The sequence below is a fragment of the Strix aluco genome, chromosome 1 (genome assembly GCF_031877795.1).
Source record: "Strix aluco isolate bStrAlu1 chromosome 1, bStrAlu1.hap1, whole genome shotgun sequence".
NCBI lineage: Eukaryota > Metazoa > Chordata > Aves > Strigiformes > Strigidae > Strix > Strix aluco.
The window spans coordinates 43,070,120-43,091,526 of NC_133931.1; the positions used below are offsets into that span (position 1 = coordinate 43,070,120).

General features: G+C 35.4%; 1 protein-coding gene across 1 annotated transcript in view; it reads right to left on the reverse strand.

Moving 5' to 3' along the window:
- The window catches only part of RP1 (RP1 axonemal microtubule associated), a 179,519-nt gene that overhangs the window by 31,372 nt on the left and 126,740 nt on the right, over positions 1-21,407 (reverse strand). Inside the window, exons 39-46 of the mRNA XM_074819124.1 lie at positions 20,373-20,504; positions 19,690-19,871; positions 18,578-18,664; positions 14,737-14,869; positions 13,278-13,417; positions 8,195-8,447; positions 3,082-3,323; positions 463-589 (exon numbers count right to left, since the gene is read on the reverse strand). Of these exons, the coding sequence (XP_074675225.1) occupies positions 463-589; positions 3,082-3,323; positions 8,195-8,447; positions 13,278-13,417; positions 14,737-14,869; positions 18,578-18,664; positions 19,690-19,871; positions 20,373-20,504 (1,296 nt within the window). The remainder of the gene's footprint in view (positions 1-462; positions 590-3,081; positions 3,324-8,194; positions 8,448-13,277; positions 13,418-14,736; positions 14,870-18,577; positions 18,665-19,689; positions 19,872-20,372; positions 20,505-21,407) is intronic.

Here is a 21,407-nt window from a genome sequence, read left to right on the forward strand (position 1 = left end):
AGAGGTTTGACAACATGTAACTGCTAGGTCACAGAAGAAAAATGCCTGAAATTCTAACACAAATACATGAGCTTCTGCTGTGAGAGGCCATGGATCTCCTTCTTATCTGAAATTACAGTACGAGAGTTATTTCCTCTGGATTTCCTTTGTTTCCTCTGGGAGAGAACCAAATCATTATTGAGAAAAAGCTGAACTCTGAGTACTGTTCAAAACTTTTTTAATATTTTCAGTGCTGTATGCTTGCTCTTTTATGTGTCACAAACTGATACCAATCAGACTTGAATGACAATGCTCAGTTACAGGGTCTGAGATTTTTTTTTTAAACACTGGTGTGGATTGAACCTAGCCATGCATGACTAGCTAAAACGAATAGAAAGTATCTGCTAAATCCTTTGGGCTGCTCTGAAAATCAGCTATCATCACTGACCACATGTTTTCCAGTGTTTCTTATTTGTGACAAACCTGCTGGAAAAGGAGAGCCAGCTGTGAGAACTGGAAGCTCAGCCACTCTTCCTCCTTCTTCATCTGCAAAGTTGCGACAAAATGGAAATTCTAGAACATTTTTACTTTCTCTGTGTTGAAGCTTTACCTTAGCAAAGAGTAAAAAGAAATAGCTTCAGCATCTGTTGTGCTCTAATGGAAACTATCGCAAAAGGCATACTATTAAACAGCTATGACACATCATCTCAATATTAAAAAAGAAGAGGAAATAAATTTTTCTAAAATGTTTTTTAAAGCAGCCTTTTAAAAGAGAAGGAATAAATATCTTTCCCAATTAAAAATAATTAAAATTTTGTCAACATTACTGCTGTAGAGACTGCAGCAAGGGAAAAAAATATTTGGTTCAAAAAGGTTCCTTTATGTAACCTATTCATCCAGCATATGGAAGAAAAAGAAGTGTTGATATGCCCATTTCAGCTTGTGAGAAATACCAATATGCCACAACATTTTTCAGTGCAGACTGTTTTCTCATTCTAAGTAACAGGAGAACGAAAATGAAGTGTTTCTGGGAAAAACTAAAAACAAGAAATTAAGAATGTTTTATGGCATGTATATATATCTGTACATATGTATCATATGAATTTATAGAGTATGTTACTAAATATTTTTAATCTCTATGAAATTCTATATATAAAGTAATAAAGGGGTGATCCTGAGCTAAGTAGCTTAGTCTTACTATAAGAAAACACATTTTAATAATGAGGTGTCTTACACTATGTTACTACGAGCTACACCTAATAGATAAAGTACCATTTTCTAAACTATTTAAAGCTAGACCAGGCAACATATTTGAAAATATATTGCAGGAAGTAACCCTGCTTTGAAAAAGGGAACAGAGAATTCACTCATACCTAACTCACTAAAATGACCAAACCCTTAACCCAGTAAGCTCAACCATCTTTGTTTATCAATTGTCACTGGGAGATGGTAGCATTATTTTGTCTTTAAAAGACTCCTATTATTTATGATTATGACACACACATTGAAAAGATTTTTTTTAAATGCAGTGTGAAGTATAATGTTAATATAATTTCTCTTTCATACTAACATCTATATTTCTGAACAGTTTCCTGAAAATCAAATTTCATTTACTGTGCTTTATTTCTTCAAGAAGCAAAAATAAAGATGTTAGCTCTTACATGCTTCAGAAATAAAGCACATCTTAATTAATTTTGTTCTGGACATTATTTCATAATAATTTCATTTTCCTCAAAAATGTCAAGAAAATTATTTTGCAGTTATGATTCTAAAAGTGAATTCTGAATCTAAATACGGAATTCAACCAACTGCACCTGCATTTACTTGTGACAGAAGGGGGAAATCTGAGAGTCTCTGTGAGGTGCAACCTTGTAAAATCAAAATAAAATAGCACAGAAATGACCATCCTGGTTCTAACCAGCAGTGTAAATACACTGCTAACCTGTCTTTAATAACAGATATTATCCACAACCTCTTATACCAACCTAGTTATTTCATACAAAGATACAGTCGATCCTGCTATGGAATCCATGGAATAACAGAGGAAATGTCTTCCTAAAAGCCCAATAATTTACATATACCACAAAGCAGGGAAATTTGTATTTTCTTTCTCTTTCTAATCCTACCTAATGTAAATGTGCATCTTTTCCCTACTTATATAAATGATGTTGACTTTTTTCTAACTCAGCTTTGAGCCATCGTTCTGAGCTAATTAAGTAAAATAGGCTAATAGATGTCACTGTTTTAAACTGCCAAGTTTCCATTCTGAAATTTTTACTGTGATCCACTGTCTCCTACAATATCCAAGAAGCAGTCAATTTTATCAATAGATTTGTTAGATGAGTATTGCATCTGGCTACAAAGATGAAATTAACAACTGCCTACCGTTTAAATGTCAGGGGGTTCAGCTCACTGACATCATCTATTGGACAGGAAAATTATCTTTTTCTCTGGTTTTTAATGAGAACAAAATACAAACATTAATGTACAAAAGTGTGTCCTCAATTTGAAAGATGACTCTTTCACTTAGACTTTTTATTTTGCCAACATAAGAGGATTGTATAGTGAATTGCCACAGCAATTTCAGTGCTATGTCAGATTTTAGCTTCAGCATCTTGGACATCAGAAGAAAGACTGTCACTTTTGCTATTCACTTCTTTTTTTCACATGCCAACTTAAAAGGCAGATATTTTCATGAAAAGGCATTTCTAGTGTCTGGCTTAATTATTTGCCTTGGATCACTGGGTCTACAATATGTAACAGCCAATTTGGAGTTATGTAAATATTGCAATGTACGCCAGTGGGTACCATTCTGAAAAGACACCACTGGATATGCTATAGATGATGGCAAATCTGTATATATGCCCTCCAGAAATCCACTTATGTTTACAAGATTTTTGTTATCCATAGCTGTCCTAGTAAGTGTTTAGAGCAGTCTCTGAAGTTATTACTCTACAAGTGTTGTCACCAGATAAACTTACTTTTGTAAATTAAAAATTATTTCAGACAGAACTGGAAACTGGAAGCAATAAGCATAGAATATGAAAAAAAGGAGAATTTTACAAGACACAATAAGTAATTGCTTTAGTTCTAATTTTTTACCTCATGGCAATTCCAAGTCTCTCCTTCTCCAGCTTCTTCAATTTCTAGGCGAACTTTGAATATGGTATGGAATTTCTTATTTAGTTCAATTGAAGTCTCATAAATCTGCTTCTTTTTAAGGGATCCTCTGGGGAATATGACTGAAGTACAGATACCTTTTTCACCACATACAGTTAGAGACATTTTAGGATTCATGGAACTAGAAGAAATATCACTAGTTGTGACAAGAACATCCCAAATCCCTGTTGAAACAAAACAGTAGAAAAAAAAATAATGGATTTGCTGAATATACAAAATAATCCAGCAATTTGTAACAGGCTGAGTTAGTGAGTGACTAGCAATCCCTTCCTACCTTTGCACTGAGCTAAAATATTGGCACATAACAGGTTCACTCATTATCACTGATTTAGTGAGAAGCAGAGTTGGACACCAGCCCTTCTGCAGTGATAGCTGACCCTTTAGAGATGGGCCAGCCCAATAGCACTATGCAGATAAGACTGCCAGTTCCATATTAGGGACTTATGAAGAGCCATGCCAATCTGTGGATTTTTTCCCCTCATAAATGTTTCCTCTGATGATTAAAAAAATTTTTTCTTACTATCACCACTCAAAAGCAGCATAATTTCTGCTAGATAGCACTGGGTATCAGGTTTGCCTTTGGTCAGGGGAGAGTATATTTTCCATTTTAACTTTTTGAGGAGCTACTTAAACTAGAATGTTAAAATTTGCTAGATGTATTCTATAACAAGATGCTGATGCAATAAACTGGTTCAGAGCTTGAAATGTGATATTTTTATCACAGATCACCACAATTATCATGCCAGCAAAGTACAAAACTTTATCTTTCTTCTGTGAAGAAGTGATGTTTGCTGAGAGATTAAAAATAGTCCTGTATAACAGCACATAGATTTGACTACTTTAGGAACACAGAAAACACTCAAAACCAGCAGTTTTACTTAAAAAAAAAATCCAAAATTATATTGAAAAAGAACAGTAACACATGTTCAAACTAAAGGTCTGGTTTGAAGCACTTAGTCTCTTAAACATTCTAGATTAATTGACAGTCACCTGAAGGGTCATAAGGACTGCAGACTGATACCAGGTAGGCTCCTGAGTAAGTTTTGTAACTCTATACTGAACAGATATTTAGTTAAATGTCCAATCAACAAGACAGTTTTCAGGATCAGAAACTTGTACCCATCAAAAAATTCCCACTGATTTAGCTAGCTTTAACCTTTCATTTCATGTTAATAGAATATATGGAAAATTCAGGGCTATCAAAACCATGTTTTCCATTTTAAAAAATCATTACTGCTACAGACAGGCTTTTGCCACCTGGGCTGGTACAGAATTGAGGATGAACATTTTTTTTATTAAGATAATTTAGCTCTGTTTATGCAAAGTGAGGCAAAGTATGGATTTAATAATTTCAAATAGCTATTTTGTAAAACAGGGTATTTTACTTTGAGTAATGGAAACAGTGGCTTTCTGAGTTTATGTCCATAGTCCTGGAAAATCCAGCTTCCTAACCACAACAGGCAAATCTTTATCTCCTACTACAAACTAATGTAATTAAAGTTTTATTACTTTAAATCAGGTGAGGATCTGTGCCATAAATTCAGGACTTGGTGAAGGGAAAAAGTTAGTACTCACCACCTTTAAAATAATCTAAAATAACTTCAGATGTTATGTCTTTATGGATAATCATAAAGAGCTACTATTTTCAGGTCTGTGAACATTAAATATAAATGAAATAAATGATACCCATGAAAAAATGGAAGTCAAATTAAAATTTATCATATCCCCTGTGACATAATCCAAGATTTTTTAGCCTTTTAGTACTGAAATATTAAGCCTTTAAACTATCAATGTATAGCTGCCTAGGAAGACTGAATGGAAGGACTACCTCTGTTGGATCATACATACCATATGCTGCTATTAGATGTTAACTATATTGTATAATCTCTGATAAATTTGTCAAGATCCAATTTAAAAGCAGCTACATTAAGTTTCTTTCCTTCTCTTTAGTTAAGTCTAAAAGAGAGCTATGTTAAAAATTTATTCTTTCTTTCTCAGGAACCTTTTAATTTTTTCAGAATGGTATTAACAGACTGCTGAAACCCATTTGTTTTTAAGACAACTTTGTCCATTAGTTAAATAACTCTTTTCCTCCCTTGATGTGCAAGCCACCATTAATTTGATAGATCACAACTGTGTCCATTTTGAGCATTTAATTTGCTAGTCTGACTCTGTCAGGTTTTTTCAATACCCTTTCACAACAAAGACTTGCCATATTCCCAGTCATCGTGTCTTCTTTACAGCTATTCCAGCTTGAACCAGTGCTTCTGGACAGAGATGACCACAACTGCACATAGCATTATCGGTGAAATACCACTGTTTCCCTGTAGAGGCATTAATTCTTTTCAATCTTCACTGATAATGCCTACATACATTGCGGGGTCACAATTACTTTACTCACAGCCACATCACATTACTGTCTCAAAAATTATCCTGCAATCATATAACAAACCAGGTATTTCTCCTAGTCATATCCTGCTGATGAACTCTTATATCAGAAATCATTACAAGACACGGGGATACAGATCCAACATAGTTTTTAGACTCTTAGCTACTACTTAGTTCCTAATTTTCCAAACAAATCAGTGGAAATTAGGAACCTGTACCAGAGTTAAGAGCTCAAATATTTAGTTGGGTTTACGCCTAACTGTGTTCAAGCTTTGTGTTACAGAATTCAGTCCCATTGGTTTCATCCAGTTCTCAAAGATTATCACACAACCTCTTCATCTCCTGATAGTACTCTCAGCTTTGTAGTACCAACAGATTTCATTAATTTATTCATTCTCTCTTCTCCAGCTCTTTACAATTCTTCCTTTTACTACTACTTTCCACTTTCTTATTGCTACCTAAAAATTTCCCATAAAGCAAATAAAATTCAGTACTGAAATTTAGACAGATTAGATATCTACATTTCTCCTACTGGAAAATATTTCTAAAGAGTATCAACTTTGGTTTACAATTTATCTTTGTTTTACAATCTATCTTCAGTAAAGTTGTGATGTGTTCTTTCTCATTTCCTATTTCTCTATTATCTTAACTATTCCTTTCTTTAAAGTGCATTATAAAGGTTTGCATGTGATCAATTACTAAGTCTATAGTCACCTATATTATGCTTTCTACTTTTTAGATGGAGTATCAGTTTTGCTTTTTTTCAAGCCATACCTTTTGTCTTCATAAAAATGTTTGAAACCCTTGCTACACGATCTGTCATTTCATTTCCCAATTCCTTTAATATTCTGGGCTAACGATTCCTTTGGTTGTCACTGTTTGACTACATGAAACTCAAAGTTTTATTTCCATTTCAGATTTGGTGATTTACATTAGTAATTTTGGTTTTGCTTCCCTTGACAACATTATGGTTCCTTAATGAAAACAGACATAAAGTATTCTATTTGTTTAAGGATTTTACCTACATCACCCTCAGTCTGCACTCTATTGTTCCTGCATAGTTATCCATCTTTCCAGGTTCTTTTTATAAGTAAATGGTTGAAGAACCTTTACTATTTGTTTTAATTCTTTTATAAAATCTGACTCAGCTTGACATTTTGTAAGTCCCGTTGTATCCATATACTTTCTGACCTCTAAGGTATAGTGCTCTTTGCTGATCAGTTTTTTATTTCTCCATTCCTTATAGACTCTCTGCTTATTTGTCATATTCTTTCTAAAGTTATTATACACCCAGACCAGAACTGGTTTTCAACAGATACAGAGCTGAGTATTAATAATCACAGACCAGAAAATATTAGCAAGTCAGATACTTGAGGGCTGTGTGTTTGTGGGAAATAGAGGAAGGAAAATATTTTTACATAGCTACATTCAGACCCTAATTAAGGTGCATAAACAACGATGCAAGATTTCTCTCATTTTCCATATTATCAGTGAATAAAGATGCAACAGACTCTGACCAGCCTTGGGCTTCTGCTCTGAATTACCCTCGGGAGATGCCTGCCTCGCTCTGTGGATTATGTAGGGCACCTATGGAATCTACTTTTTTAGAGACATGGAATACCTGCAGTGGTGCAATACAGCTATTTCTTATTTTGAAATTGTCACTACTCTAGCTGCTCATCCTGTGCTTATATTTACATGGTATTTTGTCCTTCTGTTGTCTCAGCGACATTATTTTTCTTTTTCCTTATATGATATAAGATATTTGCTAGTGGACTAAGTACAGGTAGCTAAATATGAAGACACACAGTACTAATTGTGTCTGCAACTATGTATAATATAAAACTCTCTGAGCATAAAATGAAATATCCAAGAGCATAGAAATTAATAAAGATCTGTTTACACAACTCCTGATATAGAATGCAAATTCACACCTTCAGATTAGTTAAACTTTACATAGTTTGGTCTACCAGTTCTGATTCAGATTTCATAAATGGACCCCAACCAACATTTTACACCTCTTCAAAAAAGACATGTGAGAGAGCTAAGAAATCCAGTGTCCTGGTAAAGCATAAAAGACATATCCTGTTTTCAGTGTCTAAGTTGTTTTTGAATTTTGGTCTTTTTTTCATTAAACAGTTTGAATAGGATATTGGGTTCAGGTCAACTAGCTGTTTGCAAGAACTTGTGCCATTGATGTAAGTAAAAAAGAAAACTGCAAATAAAAGCAAATGCTTTCTGCAAATATATGAACATACGGGAAAATCTCATTCTGCTAAAAGAGTTTTTGTATCTCTTCTTGTGATTTCATCACTGTTGCAGGAGCCTTCTGCTCTGCATTGACTGCCATATGGAACAACCTACCTCTTTCTGCTTCAGCTTTTTTTCTATCCTCAACTAAAAACATAGTTCCTTCATTGCCTCCATCACTTAATTTCTCTCTTCTGCTCTAGTCTTTCTTTCTTAAACATTATAATTTTATTTACCAGCTCTGGAGAGTGTCTGGAGAGACAATTTGTGTGACACAAAACTCACATTTAAGCTATATTATTTCTGTATTTTGGTTTTAATCTTAAAAATAACCCCCAAAATAATATGAATTACAATTAAAACAAAAGCTGGAAGTTTTGATGGTTTTGGAACTTACCATAAATCTTTCCTGGCAGCATCCCATTCCTGACTTTTCCAAGAAGTTTCAACATTCGTTCCGTCTGTGCATCACCAACTCCACTGTCTAACCATTGCTGGCAAAGAAATGCATACTGGCCATCAGGCTTGCCTGATTCATGGATGACAATTTGGTCCAGGTACCATCCAGCTCCATAACCCACATTATGGTGCTCAACAAGCACTTTGCTTAACTGTCCAAGGTCTACTGCTCTCATTTCAGAGGTACAAACCTGAGAAGGTAAAGGCAAAATGAATAGCAACCTGATTAAACCATATATTTTATCGTCCATCTTTAAGAAGATTATGTTTAGAAAGACAGATTCCTTTCAATGCTGAAGTATCTTTTCCTTTCTGAGACTAAAGAAAGATATTATAGGCAGACATTCATATTTGGAGACCCAGTTCAGAAAACACGTGGATCCTGGAATATGTACGTTTTTCCTTGTACATGATCACTGCATCCCAGGCTTTATTATGAAAAATATCCCACTATTTTGGATAGAAAGAAACCTCTGATCATTAATTTACTTACCGGTCTCACGAAAACTGAAGTTCAATCAATCTCTCATAACTGAAGCAAAGGGAGTGCTTCAAGTATCGGGATAGGCCTTATCTAAACTTTGGTTTAGATAAGACATTTTATTTTTAAACATTTTAAAGTCTTTTATATTCTAAGACATCCTATTTTTCAAATGGGAAATATCATATTATTCAACTCTGAACAGAAATACTGACACTGTTGATGACTATGCAAACAAAGGAAGATACTGACATTAGAAACTATAACTAAGGCTGTGCACGCGTACAGGCAAGAATTGATGTGCTCTTCGGATGTAAATAGACATCTGTTTAAATATTGCTACGGCTACCAGTAAACAAAAGCTAAATGGCAACTGCACTAGTGCATGTTGGGATGAATAAATTATGTGAGTGAGAGAATGAATGTGTTCCATGCAAAAGATAATATGAGTGGGTGGGTAGATACATGGGCATGTGTGTGGGTGACATTAAAAAAACCCCAGATGGATAGTAGAAACAGACGCTATAATTTTTATTTGTTGCCAACCAATTTGCCACCAGGCAGGGAAAAGCATGAGGACCAGAAAGTAACAAAGGAAGAGATGATTTTTAGAAAGAATTATGTCATCTGGTCCATTCTCCTGTCTGTGTTGGACTATTCTCTACAATGTGCTCAGAAAAAGAAAACATCAGAGTTATTATTCCTATCACAGCCTTAGGACTTCCAGCGTTCTTACCTTGTTATATCTACGATATCCCCAAACAGTTACCATGGCAAGTTATACCCCTTCATGTAATGCATATGTAGCCCAAAATAAGATCTAGCTGTGAGGAACATCTTGTAAATAACTTTTTGGGAGAACTCATTGCTTTTTAATTTTATTCTTTGTAGTTCTGAGCCAAATATAATTTTCTCTACATGTTTCATTTTCTCTACAGTCTACATGACCCTTGACTTAGAGGAAATAGCCTGTATTGCTAATATTCATGTTCCTTCACAACTAACTCTATCTGAAAAAGGGACCTATCATTAGTCTCATTCTTTGTGATAATAATTAACAGTCATTAGACAACAGTGGTCATAATCACCCATTGTTATCAATGAATTCTCATAATAATACATTAAATTGCCTACTCCCTCAGCATTAGCAAGAGTGTACTTTTGATTGATGTCATTACATTTCTTTTTTTTTCCCCTCAGTATAAAGACATTCGGAACTGTATTAAACACACTACTGGAAGTGTAATTAATGAAAGCCAAAAGGTTTTTATTTAAATTGTCTTGCTTTAGATAAAGTGTTAGCTAGGCAAAATTACAATCCCCATTTATTTAACCATTAAACTGGTGAAAAAGGTAAGCATACAATTACTTAACTAAACATAAACCAGCCTTACTTTCTGCAGTAATTAAATCAACTTTACTCTCTTCTCTTAGACTTTGTTGCAATTTTCTGTCTTCCTAGCTTTTCCCTATATTCCAGTCCTTTATCAGTCAAGAGATATCCTTTTTTTCATATCTCAAGTTTCCTTAATTTTGTTTTCTTTGCCTATCCATTCCATATTTTCCAGGAATATTGCTGACATAATCTTGTCTCTCAAGACAGCTTGCCCTTTTCATCCTTTCCTTTTACCTTCTATTTTTAGATACTCTCACTAAAACCTCAGTCCAACATTTTTATTAATCTACTTCTATGTAAAAAGAATGTAAGACTGGTATGTCAGACTGTAGATCCATCTAGTCCAGTATACTGTTGTCAACAGCTACAAATAACAGATTTCTAGGGAAGAGTTGAAAAACAGGGCAAATATAGAGATGCTTCTTGAATATAAAGTCTCTCAGGCTTTAGCAATTTGTGGTTCAGAGATTTCCTGAGCCAGAGATTGTGTCTTTGCACTTAACAGCACTCAGTGGAAAGTTGTCTTCCATGACAATGTGCAATGGCTTTTTGCACCAACATGCATTTTACCATCTGCAATATCTTGTGCCAGAAAGTAAAATGTATTAACTATGCACTGTGTAAAAAGCCACCTCCATTGTTTTGAATCTGCCACCTGCAGGTTTCATTTAATGCTCTTGAGCCCTTGTATTTCATGAGAAAATAGAATTACTCATTTTCTCTATGCCATTTTATAATTCTTATCTCCCTCTCCCTTCTTCTCATCATCCTGTTTCCAGGCCAAACAGTACTTGTTTGCTTAGTTGTTTCTTGTATGGAAGATTTTTCATATCACTTGACATTCTTCTTGCACTTTTAAAGACAAGTGCATCAGAACAAAACACAGCTCTATTATGCATCCACACCAGAGAACTTATCTGGAGGCATGACTGTATTTTCTAGGTTGGGGTGACTGATTTTTTTCCTTTTTTCTAATAATTCCTAAATATTTGATCTGCTCTGTTTTTCTTTTGTTTTGCCTCTACTGAGCACTGGGCTGACATCATTACAGGACTATTCTAATGCTAAGGTCACTTTCCTATTTCAGAGCCCATAATTTTGCACACAAATATAAGGGGTTTTTCCCCTTACAGCCACTGCTTTTCATTTAGCTACAATGAATTTCATCTGCCATTTTATTACCCAGTCACTCTGCATGTGGTCCTTCTGCAATCTCTGTCACCAACTTTAATATGCTTTACCTTAAATAACTTAGTATCATTGAAACATTTTGCCATCTCAGTGCTCAACCCTTTCCCAAGAACCTATTCCACAATGAAGAACATGAATACACAAAATATCTAAGCTGAAGAAAACTTTCATTGTCCACAGTACAAAAATAGCTCACCTAAAACAAAGGATCTGCTTGGGAAGAAACTCAGAACTCTTCTTTACTGCTCAACATAGTGGTTCTGATTTCTTTAGCAGCTCTGTCACTGACTCTGTATTAACATCTAGCTTGAAAGTGCTATGTAAGTTATTTTCATTTTTAGACCTCTTTTCCAGGTTATGTCACAGACTACGTACCTTTATGTCTTTTATTAACTCTTGTAATTGCCTATAAACATTTGCCCTCAAAAATGCCAGGAATTAACCTGTATTTTTAATAATATCATCCAGGCAATCAACATCACAAACCCCTTCCTGTATTTTTACAACACAGTTTGGGCTAAGGCAGCAATATTCTCCAAACAATGACATCTTTAAAAAAAAGAAGAAAAAAAAAAGGGTGCGAGAGACTATAAAAAAAGGAAAACATGCCTAAATATTTTGGGTGGGAAGACTATGGGCAAATTATTAAATATCTTCCAATGCACAGTAATTTCACTAGGTACGCAGTAAATAGTCATGAATCTAGCAAAGAGAAAAAAAGAAGGGAAATCAGACAAAACTAGTATGTGGAAGCTTTACACAGGTTGCAGATCAAGTGCAGTCCATACTACCACAGGAGATTGTGGATGCCCATTACATGTTTAAAAAGAGTTTACACAGATTCATGGAAGAAAAATTATCAATGACTATCGAACACAAGGATGACATGGCTGGTTTTCATGTTTCCAGACTCAAGAAAATGTTTTGACATTATAAAGCAAATGAGGGAAGAACTGTTTAAGGGCAAGGCTAGGAAAGCAGTGGAACAGGTTGCCTAGTAAAGTTATGGCATCTCAGCCATGAGAGATCTTAAGAAATGGCATGATATAAGTATAGAGGATCCTGCTTTATTGTACAGGATCAATTGAAAGGTCTCTTTAAATCCTACCTGGTCATATTTGGGCTGAGTCCAGGGTATGTGTGAACATGTTGTGTAGATATAATCATTAATATGGTGTACTGGGTCTGGCTGAGCTGGAATTGGTTTTCCCCTGTAGCAGCCCTCATGGTGCTGTGTTTTATGTTGGGAGCTGGCAGGGTGTTGATAGCACCCTGGTGTTGTGGCTACTGCTGAGTAGTGCTTACACAGCACCAAGGCCCTTTCCGACATTTTCCCCCCCCCTCAGTGGGACGGGGTGGGCAAGATCTTGGGAGGGGACACAACCAGGACAGCTGACCCGAACTGACCAAAGGGATATTCCATACCCTATGACGTCTGCTCAGTATAAAGCTGGGAGAAAGGAGAAAGGGGGTGGGGTCACCCTTGGTCCTCCGAGGCAACCACTACGTGTATCGGAGCCCTGCTTCCTGAGAAGGCCCGACATCGCCTGTTCATGGGAAGTAGAGAATAAATCTGTTTTCTTTTTTTTTGCTTCTGCGCGCGGACATTTGCTTCTCTTTGCTTATATTAAAACTGCTTTTTTTTTACCTTTTTTGTTTTAAGGGTTGTTTGGGTTTTTTTTCGTATCTTATTTTCTTTCCCCTCTTTGCCCTGTTGAGGAAAAAAGGGAAAGGGGGGGAAGTGATAGAGCGACTTGGTGGGTACCTGGCATTTAGCCAAGGTCAAGCCACCACATATGGTAATCAGCAAAGCTTGACCAGAAAATCTTTCCCAGGATTTATCTTGAGTAGTCACAGTGTGTTTACAAGCAGCTTTACCTGGTTGCAATTCTATAGAAGCAATACAATAAAACACATTAAGCAAACATCTAAAGAAAATTACTCAGCACTAACCTGTCCTCTTTCAAAATGTGAGTGTCTCAGTCTCCTTTTGCAGGAATCTCCTTGCTCTCCAAATACTGTGATAAATACATCTGCATCAGTCCCTGATGCAGGCAATACTCCCGTATGAACAGTGATCAAGTAAAGGACTTCTGTCATGAAAAATCAGTGACACAAGACATTACCAAATCAGACTATTTAACAATGTAATTACTAAATATTATAAACCAATTTATTTTAGGTAAAAGATTAATTTCAAGACCAAGGAATGAAGTTATTGTAATTGACCTTATATTCTGTCTGAGTTTCATATAGATTGCTAACTACCTCACAATATGTCCTTTACAAATCAATGCAACAATTTTTACCAACAATGCTTACATTACAGAAGAAAATGTTGTAGTTCTGGAGTCTTATCCAGTGGTCACTGAAATCAACTGAAAGAATCACACTGACTTTATCAGGCTTTGCAAAAAGCCTTGAATTCTTGTAGAAATTAAAGGTCTTAAATTGAGTTAGGATTTATCAACTCTAATATTTTACCAAAGAAAAACCACAGATGAAATCCACTTTTTTGTTCTGGATCAGCTGAATTCTGGTTTAGCCTAGCATTTTGATAATTATGGCCAATATCAATTAATAGGTTCAGGAGAAATGGCTGAGCTATTTATACAGATATGCATTGTTATTATTCTTCATCACAAAGGGTGGCTTGTCATCCCTTTTGACTGATGAGTTATATAGTACATATTCCTCGAGGCAACATGACAGAGGATTTTTTTAAGGGTTCTGTAAGTTGTGTGAAGAATTAAATATTATAATAGACTGTTAAGATATGTTTCCATTTGCAGTCTGTCCTTCAGTTAGATATTAAATGCACAAAGTTTTAAATATTTTAATTAAGACTTCTGTTCATAAACTATAACGAAATCTTTTCTAAATATTTTATAAAATGTAATCAGAACAAAGGAAGATGTTATATTTTATATACAATGATGAAATGAAACTGAGCTTCTGGGGCAGAAATCAGGCTTGAAGAAAACCTCAGAAAATATTGGTTTTTCTTTTCATGATTCATGCCATTATGATTTTGCACATCCCTTTTTTTAATCTGTGATTTAGTCCCTCACCGAGGGTAAATCAGTTGGTTTTTGAAAATTTCAACAGAAACATACTGATTGGGCTTTGCGCATTTTTCTGACTTTCAAACTGTAGTTAGTCTAGTGAAAACAATACATGTCAGTTGTTTTAAAACTGAAAAAATGCTTTAACAATACACGTTATTAAAGACCCTATGTTTTACACAGGTATATTGAATGAATCTTTAAAAATAATTTTGAGTGATTTCTTAAGACCTATACAAAATGTTTTGCAATCTTTCTCATTGTCGTCATCCCATTGGGCAGTTCACAATTTTGTGTGTGTGAGTATGCATTTGCTCATGTATTTATTTATTAGTTCAGCAGCATACCCCTGAGTGGTGGCTTGTCTGGCCTGACAGTTGCTAGCTCTGTCACAGTCTCAGATCCATCTTCTCCAAAGAGACACCGGGCTTCAGTGTGAAAGCCCAGCTCTTGTTTAGTGTCCAGGTCTTTTAGCAGAAGCTGCAGGCAGAATCAGAAGAAGAAATTCATTTATCTGAATTATTCCATTTCTTATTTCCATCACAACAGGAACTGACATTTCTTCCTATTGTTAATGCCTACACACACTTTATAAAAGCTACATGATACCGCATAAGAGCTCCAGGAGTTGCTGCAAACCGCTGATTCTGTAGCCTGATGTTTGTAGGTGTGTTCTTCATTGCATACCAACACAGGCATACGACCCATTTGTAGAGAACCAATGAAGGATACAGATTAAATTGACCTGTATATACTTGCATTTCAGAATGTCAAATGAATGAATACAGTCACATCAATCTTAATAGCATATGCCCATTTTGCAAAACTAGATGTTTTGCTGCTTTTTATTTGTTTACATGTGACTCGCTATATCTCAGCTAGGATTTTCAAACTTGGCAGAAATTAGGTGTCCAGCAGCCTTTGGGGCTCCCTGTAGAAATAAGTTATCTGAAAAATGAATTCCAATAGAAGGTGTAAGTTTAGGTCCATCTTCATTCTATCTGTCTTTAAATACTCAATGGGGACTGAACAAATCAGATTCAAAATTTGCAAACTTACTCCAAACCAACTGAGGAAGCCCAGCCTTGGGAGTCCACTATCCTAGCTACTGAGACAGTGGAGATCAGATTCACAGGAGGGCAACTCATATCATGAACTTTATCCTAGGTCAGGTTATAAAATACAGAATGACAAACTATCAAGCATATGCAGAAATGTTTCTGGTAATTATATGCAGGACTGAACTTGATACATAGCTAATGACTACAAGTTTGCAGAAATGGTTTCTTCAGACTTTAGAATCTCTTTGTATAGAAATATTATAACCAAGACATTAAAAACAAACCAAAATGAAACAAAAACTTGACTTCATCAAGATGTGAAGTAATTGAAATTCTTAGGCAAGGATTCCCAAAATTACTGTGGTGACTTATTAGTGATACTTACACCAGCAGCAGCAACAAAAGTTTGTGGCTCATTGTACAGGATACACATACCACTGTTTGGAAATCCTGACTACAGTATTCCTTACATAGACATCAAGTGCAAGCTTTGAAATACATCCATATTTACATAATTGAATTATATAATTGAGGTTATTAGGAATTTGACAGTTCCACTCTTAAAAATTTTGTCATACTATCTTGTCCTTGAGTTCCTAGAAATGTGATTACTGAACATTTTCCGTTACTGCTCATTTTTTTGTGCCCAGTGCTTCACAAGATCAGGCACAAGACTTCCAGATGAAAGTAAACAATTGCCCACAACCATTTCCAGAATGAAACCATTAATTACTCGAATAAACAATGTTTTTCTTTAGACAGTATTAAATTCCACTAAAATTGCAGTCAGTTGTTTACCCATTTTTTGCACTTGCAATAACTGACACTACACTACATGTCTAACTTCTCACACTACATGTCTAAATTCTCATACAAAAATATCCTCCCTAACTTCTACCAGTGTAAACATCCCTAACTATCAATTAACTATCAATAAGTATCTTTATTAAAATTGGACTAAGGGTTACCTGCATATGCAGGCAGACAACCTGCAGAAACTGGACTCATAAAAATTATATGTGCAAATATATGCAGACTTTGGCCTTAAAATAAAATGTACCTGACAAATTCTTGTTAGTTTTAAGAATACATGTAAGTGTGAACACTACCTCTAAATCATATAGTGTTTCTATATTCTATACAAAAGTAAAACCGATTTTGTATTTTATTTTGGAAAGGACTAGAAACTATTTTTGAGCAAGAAAAAGCTACTCATTCTATAGTACATAAACATTCAAATGTTACAGAAAAGACATAAATTTTAGCTAAGGTTATATAATTTTCTACAGAAGTGTACATAAAACTTTAGGAGATCAACAGAAAAAACTCTGGTACTCTGAAGCTGCTATAAACACCAGAATAAACAGAGAGTAGCAAATGGAATGTAGGGATTTTATCTCCTTCTTAGCCTTTGCAGTTTCATCTGTAATTTCTGTTTTTGTGAAATTTCGGAAACTTTGGCTATTGCTTCTTTCATGAAGGGGAAAGCAAGGGAGGGAATTAATTTCAGTTGGGGCTGGGTTTGACCACTGATTCATAGTGAGTTTACACATACTGACTGCCTCCTGTAGTCTTTTCACTTCTATACAGCATCTCTATTTTTTACTGCACTGTAAGAGTCCTATTAAAGTGAAACCAACTTGTTACATTTTATATTATGTTTCCATGTATAAATAATTTATAAACAGACTAATAAATGCGTAATAGCTGTTATAAGCATATTACTGGCACAAGCAGTGTATGTAATGTTGTGGGTTGTAAGTGCACCAGTAGAAGAGACTACATAGGTCTATAGTAACCTATTGACCTCTTGTTGATTGTAACAATTTATAGCTACTAATAAACAAATTATTAAATAACTTCTGAAGTATTTAAAAATATGAACAAAAATCACTTAGCCATTTGCAGAGGGTTGTCTTTGGAAAGAAAGCAGAAAGCAATCTATTACACATTTACAAACTTTCTGCCATGTTTTGAGCTGCCAGTTCTGGAGGCTGATATCTTATATTACATAATCAGACAATGGGTATAGTGAGGGTAGTGTCAACATATTTTTGGAATGCTTTCTCAAATGTCCTGGAGATGCATATTTAAGATGAGAGGTTAGTTTTGTTTACCTAATCTTTCCATTCTTGTAGCCCAAAGTGAGACTGCAAAATTAGCTGACAAGATATTTGGGGAGAAAATATGAACAAGATAAACTCCTCCTCTATGTTCAGAGGATTTCATACACTCAGACTTAATGTTCCTTTGAGTTCCCTAAACCCGTTTGAATTTTAGCCTGGAATGCAGCTATGTCTAGCATTTCCCATCTGTACTGGGTAACAGTTTCTGGACTGTTTATTCATTTAGGGAATCACCCTTTGATCTTTTAAATCCATAGTAGGGATAATGTGTGGTGTGGCCCAGTTCAGAAAAACATTCTTCTACTAACTTCAGAACAATTCAGTGTTATGTCCACAATGCTTTTTGGGCCCTTGCCTACAGGCAGAGCTCATTGGCACAATTTGTCTTTGCATTAACCTTCAAGTTTAAGTGTTTCCCCGAAGCCCAAGTATTATCAGGCCCAACACCTTTCTGTTCAATCTTCCTACCCGCCCTGGGGAAAGGTATACATTTAAAATCTGCTGGAATTGTAAGACTGACAGCATTGAGTCATTTCTCCATCCCTTTTTATGAGGGATCTTAAGTACGTATTAAACTACAATCAGATGTTTAAGGCCCACTGATGACCATGTTGTAATGAATAAATACTAAAGTATCAGCTTAATTGGTTTCCACAAGTAGGTTGCTCTGTGTCAGGAGACTGTCGCTATTTCTATGCAGGGATTAATGTTTCCTAACATAAGCAGAAAACACTGCCCTCCAAGTCATGATGAGCTATGTGAAATGGATCTGCACATCAGTGAATACATATAGCTATATACACTTCAGCAGGCGCAAACAAGGTAGATCTGCACACAGAGAGATCTGGAAGCTGTAGGCAGTCATCTATAGATAGCAGATAACTGAGCCAAAAGATGTGTGGCCTTGCTAGTGTGGTGTAAAGCGAAGCTAACAATCTGTCTCTCAACATGCTGGTATTATGAAGAATATTACAAGTTTATATGTAGTGTATTTGGAATACCTTATGAAGTTTAATTCCTCTTCCCAAGCATGGACCAGATAACACAAAGGAAACTTTTGTTACATCTCCAATATCACCAACAGTCAACTGTTAGAAAAAATAAAGAAAAAAAAAATTAACCATACGTTGTATATACAATTTGGATTACATACTTTAAGCCTGGGTAAAAAAGAAAATTAAAATAGGTTAAAATGCTAGTCAAGGACATTAATGTTGGGGTGAAGTAGTCCCATTCAGATTACAATTTGGACTCACATTTGTATCATAATTTGTTTATTTTTAACTGGAAGAATTGGCTGAAGAGTGTAGGCCAACATATGAAAAGCAAGGAAATGCATGACTGATTCTATATTTACAAGAGGAATTCATATTACTATTCTTTTCACTTTCTTATTTACCTCCTATCCACCACATCTTTGTTCTCAAACTTGAACTGAAATTTGGAACTGAAGATAACTTTTAGCCCTGATATTGGTTCTGTTCTCAGTTATTCTAGTGCTCAAAAGAAAGGATGGCTGGTTTCCTTGAGTCATATCATATACTGCTGTTTGTGGCTTTTCATCTTGCAGCAGTTAAGTGATGTTTATATTGCGTTTTTGCAAAAGATGGGTAATGACTTTTTTTTTTCCATGTTTAAGAATTAAAACCTTTTGAAAGGGGTGACCCAGGTTCACACACCTGTCCAGAAGCTGCCATTAACTTCATGTGCAAACTACAGAATTGATATTTGCCAAGGCCCAGGCTCACTGTAGAGAGGCACGAGTTCTAAGTAGTGAAAACAGATTAGTTGAGGTTTGAGAAGTAGAATGTAAAGGAAGCATGGGATAGCTTCATTATTTATCGTCTTACTGTTAAGGTCTACTAGACTTAATTCAAAGTTAATGTGGCTTTTCATATCAAAGTTGGCATTTGCTCGAGAGCCTTCCTAAGTGATATGTATTAGCCCATATGTGAGAATTTCTCAAAGTGCTGTTCATATAAGATATGGAGGTATAAACATTAGCTCTGACAAACAAAAATATCATTCTGCACAACTTCATGTACATTGGCTACAACTCTTAGTTTACTGAAACTATTTGGTAAGATTTGTGTGAAGTAAAAAAGAAACCGACCAAAAATGGATTATCATTCAGATTCTGAACTTTCTGTGCAGGGGACTTCCCTCTTCTTCCAAATACAACAACTTGAATATCAGGAACATCTTCTGGTACTTGTGTACAGTGCACCCATGTTTGCCATCGCCCTCTGCTTTTAGTATCAAAATTTTTTGTGAGAAGAGATGTCACAGATTTTTCTGCAATGAAAGCAAACATATATTCAGAGCCCGTATCTAAATTATAAGGCAGTATAAGATAAAAGATACAAGATTATATTGCCTGGTAGTGTTGGATCTAGCACAGGCGAGTCAGGCAACAAAGCCACAAAACCCTCATTATTCATTTTAGCTCTGTAGAGCTGTAGAAAACCAGGCCAACTGCTTAATGAATCCATGTCACACTTGTGCAGGGGCCATGTCTAGCTTCATTGTATTGTTCCAAAGACAGGATATGTGCTGCCAGAGGAGACTCTTTCAATGCTGCCATTTCCACCTTCTCCATCTCAGGCATAATTTCTTCCTCCTTGTTTACAGAAGGCATGATTCACCTTGGTCCAGGTCCATGCCTTTCACCATTAGGATACTAATGCTCAAATGCTCAGTTCTGTCTACATTATGAAGTAGCCTTGTACAGGTTCTGTTCTGCTCTGCCATGCAGTAGTAATTCAAGCAAATGAAGGACATCTCTGCTGGTATTACCTTTGAGCGGAATTGCCACTTCTACAAAATCTTTCTTGGAATGTTTATTGATCCAGTCATTGTGAACAAAAACATGTGCAGAAAAAGGGTAGAGGACTTCCTTTATAACAATTTTTTCCAAGAACCACTCATCTGATCGAAAATAAACAGGACATTATTAATTTATACCTTTTAAGCAACAAAATGTTCTGTGTATGTTGTCAAGTTTCTATCTTTACAAAATCAATAAAATATTTTCTTTTGCTGGACTTCTTAAGGAAATAAGACTTCTGAAAATATATTGGCGGTGTGTATATGTGTTTCTGTCTGTTTCCCTATGCTCCAAAATATTTAAAACAGTGAAGAAGTCTTAAGTTTTTACAGATCTCCCTGTGAAAATAAACATAGGGATAGATTTGCTTTAGTGATCTATTAGTGTCCCAAGGGACGGAAAGGCTTCTGTATGACATCTCTAGACATGAGAAGTTCCCCATAGGAAATTATATAATCAATGTCCTAAAAGAAAAAGGATCAGGATTTCTACCACATTAGCCATCAGAAAATCCTCTCAACACACAACTTTCTTTCTGGTGAGGTTCTATGCTATCTAATAAGGCACAAACTTCAGCTGAAGGTTTTCTCTTGATTGAGACCATTGTGTTGATTCTCTGGAAACAAAGTGTTTGAAGGCTCAGATTTCTGAGTCTTGGTAAACTTCGTTATAACTCCAAGTCTGGGTGAAGTCAATGAAAGTTTCATCATTCATTGTAATGACAACATCTAGGAAATACATGGGAAATAGTCTCCAAATCAGTTTTCCTGAGTCTGAGTTTAACCTAAAGAGTCATCTTATAGTCTTGGTTTTTGATAAAGATAAAAGAACAAGAGACTCAGCTGATCATGTTCTGGAACAAACATCACCATTATTAAAATTATCTGCAAAAGTAGAATATCTGTAGAAACTCTGTTCTGTTGACTCTAAAAATCTATGGGTCAAAATTGTAGCCAAAGTATTGAAGGAAATATCAATTCATGATGCTCCTTGCTGTTGCTATT